General features: G+C 38.8%; 1 protein-coding gene across 1 annotated transcript; it reads left to right on the top strand.

Annotated features, from left to right (window-relative positions):
• The first annotated feature begins 1,673 nt into the window (after nt 1–1,673).
• id2b (inhibitor of DNA binding 2b) lies at nt 1,674–8,022 on the top strand. Its single transcript, XM_079583603.1, has 4 exons — nt 1,674–1,822; nt 5,795–6,376; nt 6,603–6,651; nt 7,496–8,022. The coding sequence occupies exons 2-3, from the start codon at nt 6,059–6,061 to the stop codon at nt 6,645–6,647; spliced, it is 363 nt and encodes a 120-aa protein (XP_079439729.1). The 5' UTR covers nt 1,674–1,822; nt 5,795–6,058; the 3' UTR covers nt 6,648–6,651; nt 7,496–8,022.
• Nucleotides 8,023–8,134: the final 112 nt, after the last annotated feature.

Raw genomic sequence — 8,134 nt, 5'->3', positions numbered from 1 at the left:
CTGTAACTGGCACACGGTTTAAACCCCTGCAGAGTTTGTTTGTGTGAGGAGTATAGCTAACTAAAGGTAGCGACTCTACTACCTCAACTATTTTTCTGTATGCATGACAGGAGCTGTTTTCAAAATAATGTTGTTTTTCCAGCAACGACCTAATTTTCAGAGGACTCACGTCGCTACATTGATTTTTTTTTATAATAATCAGAGGCGCTCACCTTAAACTCTCTCTCTCTCTCTCTCTCTCTCTCTCTCTCTCTCTCACTCTGTCTCTCTCTCTCTCTCTCTGTCTCTCTCTCTCTCTCTCTCTCTCTCTCTCATATGTTGCATTGGAAAGTCTGATTCATTCTAGTGAATTAGTTTTCTAGTTTTAAAAGAATCTCCTCTTACACAAGTAGCATTGTACAGTCCAGTTCATCCTAAACCAGGGGTGCCCAATCCTGTAATATATCATTGCATAGTTGCATTTTTTAATTATAAAAACACATTGCCCCCTTAAAGGGATAGTTCACTTTGAAATTAATTTTTGATATGTTTTAGCTTACCTCAAGGGCATCCAAGATGTAGCTGTCTTTGTTTCCACAGTATTTTCAATTTTTATATTTTAGGTCAAACCGTTCTTGTCTGTCAGTCATATAATGCAGGTATATGGGGTCCACCTCAAAGAGCATACACAGAGAGGTCCAAATTAAACATGATTTAATGACTCGTAAATGTAAGTACACATTGATGGCATACGACATGAAACGAGCGGTTTGTGTGAGAAAACGAACAGTATTTATGTCGTTTTTACCTCTTGTAATACAGTCACGTCCAAAGTGATCTGAGGGCGCGGGCGCTTCCTGGTGTGTGACGTGTGCGCAGACTGGTGCATAGATGTACTACATTGAACTTGTGTGTGTGTGTGTGTGTGTGCACGTATTTAGTTGCTGTCATTTGGAGGTCAGCACTAATTCCTGGTATAGAAAGAGACTCGATCCATCATCTGTGATGAAAGCCACAACTACATTAGCTTCCTCTTGCATTCTTTACTAACAGTCAGGTGTGACCTCTCCCCTGAAGTGTGAAAGTATATTTCCACATGAGTCTTTTTGAGCAAACCCTACCCTGTCTTTCTTCACATGGCATCTATGTGTTTTGAGCACATGGTTACCTGGAACAGCTCCGAGGTCAATTCAGATGTAGTATCTAAACCTCTTCTTCAACGATCCTTCTGATTCCCAGCTTTGATGTTTCGGCACAGTTCTGGGGCAGCGGGGCAAACAGCACCTGTCCTGTGAAGTCATGCCGGAGGCATCTCTCAGGCTCAAACTAAAAGAGCATGTAAACGACTGCACCCGAGGCATCACCAACGGCTGGATCTGACGTGATAGATGTGGAAACATGCAACTGTTGCTTTTAGAAGTCTCTGCTGAGGCACTTTATCAGCAAATACATGTTGATATGGGTACAGGCTCAATACAAAGTAGCACATCCAGTTAAAGGGGTGGTAAAATGCCATTTTCACAAGATGTAAAATAAATATCTGATGTCCCCAGAGTGTGTGTGTGAAGTTTTAGCACAAAACACCCCACAGATATTTTTATATAGCATGTTAAAGTTGTCACTTTTTAAGAGTTTGCAAAAACGCACCGTTTTGTGTCTGGCCCTTTAAATGCAAATGAGCTGCTGCAGAGGGCGGGGTTTCAAGAGCTGGTGTGTGTTAGCAGCTGCGATTACCTCACGCAGACACACACTAAAATGTCTTTAATGTTAAAACGGAGTCAGATAAAGATTGAGACTCAAGAAGAAGTGACGACATGTAGAAGCAACAGGACGTCTCTGAATGGTTAGTTGATGAGTTTATGTTGCTGATGTGAAGTTAACTATCTTCAATTAGCATATTCTGTCATGATAATCTATAAATCGCTCGTATAGGAACTGTTGTGAGATGCACACAGTGACTTTCTATTGCATGTGAAAAGACGGATGCTAAAGTTTGAGCTGACTCACAAATGTGCTCGACCACAGCAACTCTTCCTCTTCTCAACATGGACTGTGTGTTCAGGGGGCGGGGCTTATGTACATTTTAGGGTTGGTGATGTCACTAACCCGTGAGAAATGTGGTGGTGTTCCTACCAGCCGTTTGTTGTAGTCCTTTTCTTTAAAAGCAAATATCTTCCTTTGCTTTGAACTTTGAGCGTTCACTCTCTTCCATTGTAGAAAAGTGACGCCGCCAATGTCCCAGTATGATGCTGACAGACAGTTATGGGAATGAAAAATTTAAAGTTAATGCTCCAATCTCCTCCCGAAAAAACTCTGTTGGTGCCTCAGTGTCTACTTCAAGCTGTCAATCACAGCTGTCAATCATGACTTCACACACCCGTTTTTAGCATCAAATAGGCTAACTAACTAAAAAACAAACTTATTTTAAAAACGAACACTTTAACTTACATCAGCGTGATAAAAAAAATACCTATAATGACAAAAAAACATCTTTGGAAAAAATGTATTTGATGTGTAATTTGATTATTTAGTGTCTCACATCCGATTTGATTACATGGAGAGGGCGGGGTTTATGACCTGTACTGGGACCAGTCACATGGGGGCGATCGAAACGTTTTGGCTTTACTTTTCAGGCACACGTGGTTCGGAACAACATGAGGTTCAGTAAATGACAAAAATTTGTTTTGGGGGTGAACTATCTTTAAGCTGTGGTTGCAGGAAAATCAAAGTTAATATTATATTATATTATTTTACAGGCAAGACTTATATTAAAGTTATTTAACAGCTTTTTACTAACACTTTTATATTCTTTGTTAAAATTATAGATTTTTTTAGTGCTGTCAAATTGATTAATCGCATCTAACATAGAAATCTTTGTTTATAATGTAAGTGCGTATATATATTATTATTATAAATAAATTATATTTGTGTGTGCGTGTAGCCTATAACGTATATACGTCTATATATGAAGACTTCAGATGCAAAAGCCTAAAATGAGCATTTTTATCAAGCTTGTATATTTAAGTTCAGTAATTTTACTTAAATGACAATTATTAGGTAATTTTCATTGCCATTTAAGTGAAATAACTGAACATAAACATACAAGCTTGATAAAAATGATCAATCTAGAAGAAAATTTCAGATGGCACTTAGAGGATTTTGCATCTGATATGAAGTCTTCACATATATATATATATATATATATATATATATATATATATATATATATATATATATATATGCATACATAAATGGGTGTATAATATAAATATAATATATAGACACAAACTTGTATTTTAGATGCGATTAATCGCAATTAATCAATTTGACAGCACTATTTTTTTTACAACGTACAATCAGAGTACATGAATCTAAGCAGAAATTACCATTTTAATTTAATTATTTTTATTTACATGAGCCCTATACTTTAAATACTAGTAAACAGCCCTTGCAAAATTATCTGAACTGAGACTATTTCACACTGCATGAAAATTAATGTTCAGTGCTGCAGCATTTTGTACCGTGATCACTTATTATTGACACTCAACCTCATACAAACACACACACACACACACACACACACACACACACACACACACACACACACACACACACACACACACACACACACACACACACACACACACACACACACACACACACACACACACACACACACACACACACACACACGAGGGTACAAAGCCAAAATGTGGGGCCATAAGTTGATACTGGAAATGACTGTTTCTCAGAATACACACTCTGAAAATTGGCATGACTTCAGGAGCACTCTGGATTGAGAAAACATGTTCTTCTGCTCACATTTCCCTGAAACAGCTGAGAAAAGAACATTATCCTGAAACTCTATTCTCTTTGGCTTGTGTGCTTCAGTAATGGGCACAGGGAGAGCCAGAGAGGCGAGCTCTCAGTTCTGTGTGACGCTCCGAGGGATGCCATTCATTCATGTAAAGTTAGACACATTCCTTTGTGTTTGCACCACTGATAGTCTCTGGAGGAAAAGGTCAAAAAACACTCACCGCTGTGTAATTGTAAGATACTAGTACATCGTGACGGCTCACAGACTCTTCCTTTGCATAATAAAACCAGAAAACATTTCCCATTCTACTACTACAGGAATATTTCACATTTTTAAACGTTTGCCAGTTAGGTCACATGAATAACATGAAAAATGTAGCAAGTCAGATTGGTTTTAAATTAACCATGCTCAGAATGGTTATGAAATATGTAATATTCTTAATGAAATGTGTGATGCTAAACCGGTGTTTAGGTTCAGTCTCAGGTATAGGGGTGACCAAGAGCCGAAACAGCTGATCTTGCTTTATTAGGATTGCACTGGACTTGCTAATAGTGCTGTCAATTACTGTGTATGAAAAGGTATGTCCCAAGCCAAGAAAACATTGTTTATTTGATTGTGCATGAGATGGTTATTATCAAAGGATAAGATGAGGGAAAAGAGAGGGGTTCCAGTGTCCTGCAGGTGCGCACAGGCACGAGCGCGAGAGTGACACGAGTACGCGCGTTCACACAGCTCTGACGTTTGTTTGAAAGTCAAAGAGGCAACCGAGAGTAAGCTTGGCGCCAGAGAGTCGCGAGCTCAGGGGAGCGCGTTCACGAGCGATGGGCAAGGGCACTTCGGTTCATTTCAGCGACTTTGGTTCTTTTCAGAAAGGTCTTTTCTTAAAGAATCGGCTCTCAGTAAAACCATTAAGAGGTTCAAATTAGCCTACGTCACATGTAATTGCGTCATCAAGTGTTCCCTGACATCCAATCCGGTTAATTAATACATTTTATTTTATTAATAAGGTTGTGTAGGCCTATTGTAATTTATTGTGTAGGCTATCTTTGTTGGTTCATCTCTCAAAAATTAATCTCTCGGATTTGTATGGTGTTTGTTTATAAAACTTAAGCACTACTTCCTGAACTTTAGCCAGTTCTTTTGTTTCCTGTCTGCCATTATTGGACAAACTGATTAATCCAGGTGAGTCTGGTTATTGTTGTTGGTCAGGCACACCTGGATTAATCAGTTTGTCCAATAATGGCAGACAGGAAACAAAGGAGCTGGCTACAGTTCAGGAAGTAGTGCAGCTGTGCATAAAGCCCATTCAGTCAAGTTTTATATTTGAACAGTTCGCTTCATCGATTAACTCCGATTGGTTTTCAGGATTAGTTCAAGTCAATTTAATTGGTATAATAGCCAAGTACCATCAATTAAATTGATTTGACTTGAACTAATAAGCCTGAAAACCATGGATTTTCACAATATAGCCTACGCTAGGCTACAATATAGAAAACCGCTGTTAATGTTCACAAGTTTACAAATGTTTTAGCCTTGCTTTAGCAGATTAGAGCTGGGCGATATGAGTTTTGGGGTGATTAAACAAAGAAGCAGAATTGCATCCTAATCGCAATGCCGATAAGATGCAATTACCTTTATCGGTAAATTACCTTTACCGATAGGAACCTTTTAGGGGTTCCAAATACGAAGCGCCTATAGAACCTTTTAAGGTTCTATATAGAACCCTTTCTTCTATGGAGCTACGAATCGGTCGTCGGATTTGCGAATCAATCGGTCAATTATGACTCGTTCACGAATGTTCACAAGCTCATAAATATATTTACCGTTTACGCTTGGCTTGTTGAATCAAAACATCCTGCATTAACTCATTTGCAAAAGTCTTTAAAAGTCCATGTAATGGCTGGATGAGTGGCAACAAAACTGACATCTGGTTAATAGGTGTGTATCCCAGGCTAAATCAGTTCGTTCCAATATAAACATGTTATGTTATTTTGTCAGCTCTGCGCACGCAGTTGCACAGATACTCATCAGCACGAGTGAAGAATGCAGAGATGGAGGAGGTGCTCACGTGCTGCACATTTGGCCAATGTTGATGCCCCGGTTCACAGAGGGACGTCGTCTCATCGACCAATCCGCTTAATTCTTTATGCCTTATAACAAACCCAGTTCGGTTGCTATATAAACACATTGACAACAAGCTTCCAGCACAGATCTGTGGGAGAATCGAATGCCCTGAAATTCATCTCAACATCGGTATCCACTATGAAGGCAGTCAGTCCGGTGAGGTCCATAAGGAAACCCGCCTTGTATTTTTCGGAGCATAATAATCTCGGGATCTCACGGAGCAAGAGCTCCCCGGACGACCCGCTCAGTCTACTGTACAACATGAACGACTGCTACAGCAGGTTGAAGGAGCTCGTGCCGAGTTTACCGCAGAACCGGAGCGTGAGTAAGATGGAGATCTTGCAGCATGTCATAGACTACATTCTGGATCTTCAGATCGCACTGGACCAGAACCCGCAACAGCAGGTCCACGGACAGAGCCCGCAAAAGATGAGCGTCAGCATCATCTCCTTCCAGGTAATGAAGTTTATTACACATTTCCTGGAGGTTAATATCAAAGTGATTCATATTGGCGTAATGAAAAATGTTATCGCAATTAAATACATAACATCTGAATGACAATTGTAATATGCATGCTGCAATTTCCGCATTAATGCACTCATTAAAAAGCATAATGCTAACTTGAAATGTAACGTGCTGGCAGCTCCACTGAAAATCCTTGTTTACTTCTGTTAATTAACAGCCCAGTAATCCTCCAACAGATGACCTCTTAACCCTGTCTCGCTGAAATGGTGAGTTGGATGCTTTACTACACTGTGTTGATGCTTCATGAACAGTTCAACTTTTGCACGTGGGGCTGTTTGTCACCTGCACTTATTTATTATGCCACTTACACTTTACTTCAAGGTGTCATTGTTGGTGTAATTATATATTTAAGTAGCCTACTGAGCAATATTAACTAACACCTTGTACTTACTATAGGGTTAGGGTAGGATTAGGGTTAGTTGCATATAATTATGCATAATCTAGCCTATGGTAAGTACATTATGCAACAAGACACTGTAAAATAAAGTGTTATGTTATGCCTTATGCACTATTTTATATCTTTATTAAGTCATTAAGCATGCTAGTGCTTAGAACAACTTCTTTCAATACAATATTTAGAAATATAATTAAACTTTGAATGTACAAGATTAGCTAATCTGTTAAAGTTATGGTTGGTTCGCTCAAAAAAATAAATTGTCATATTTATTCTCTTATACTTTTCTAAACCTGTTTGACCTTATTATTTGAAGCACAAAAAGTTAGGCAGAACTGCTGTGGTCCACAGAAACCAGGGGTTTTAACAGCATGAGCGTTAGACTTTTGTGTAAATTTCTTTAATAATACAATGTTTGCTAATAGCTACGTTATTTTAATGAGTATGAGTATGTCAGATGCTCGTGTAGACTCTGGCTGTATGGGATTGCCCGGTATTTCGCTAGTGTTTGGTTAAAGTCCGAGAAAAAAAACGTGAACCTTCCTGTGGCTTCCTCCCTGGCGCCAGTCTGTCCGGATCTCTGTCCTTTTGCCTTCTCTAAACACTCCCCTCTCTCTCTCCCCCTCTCTCTCTCTCTCAAACACAATCTTTTGCAGGTGTTTCGGGCATGGAGCAAAAACAGGGGCTTTTTGTGTTTTTTTGTCCCGTGTCATTTGCCTGGATTTCGTCTTGAATGACAAAGGACTTCCCTCAAACGGAAACAGTTTCTGGGTTAGTTATATACGGACGTTCATATTCTTTCTTCCAAAGGAAGATTTAAAAAAGACTGGAGATATTTTAAAGGAAATCCGTAATTAAGCAAACAATCTCAAAAAGCAGTTTTTTGTTGTTGCTTTTATGTCATCAATATGAAGCTCAATGTGAGCGCGCATTTTAACAGCTCTAATCCAGTTCGTCAAAGGCTGCGAACTTTGTAAAAATGTACTTTTTGTTTTGTTTTCTCTTTCTGCTGAAAATGTGATGTTTATAATATTACAGAAATTTTTATAATTGCAACGTAAATGGCACTTTTATACTGTATATAGGTAAATGAGAAGTATGAATTCAGTGTCCTTGTCTCAGCTATAGATGCATTGTTTTTGTTGTTTTTCATTTTTGCAAATGCATAAAGCATATTAACTTATTACCGTTCACTGGCTGTGTGTGACGCTACTCTCTTGTCATTAAGTTTGTATTGTAAAGACTACACAGTTCAAATTATAAGGGTTTCGGGAGGTTGGGTGGTACATCAAGAA

The sequence above is a fragment of the Phoxinus phoxinus genome (genome assembly GCF_949152265.1).
Source record: "Phoxinus phoxinus genome assembly, chromosome: 16".
Taxonomy (NCBI): domain Eukaryota; kingdom Metazoa; phylum Chordata; class Actinopteri; order Cypriniformes; family Leuciscidae; genus Phoxinus; species Phoxinus phoxinus.
The sequence above is the reverse complement of the archived record's forward strand: the minus strand, read 5'-3'. Positions and strand labels throughout refer to the sequence as shown.

Coding starts and splice junctions, on each gene's coding strand:
- id2b (XM_079583603.1), top strand. CDS start 6,059: ATGAAGGCAGTCAGTCCGGTGAGGTCCATAAGGAAACCCGCCTTGTAT. Junction 6,377..6,602: donor TCAGCATCATCTCCTTCCAG/GTAATGAAGTTT, acceptor GTTAATTAACAG/CCCAGTAATCCTCCAACAGA.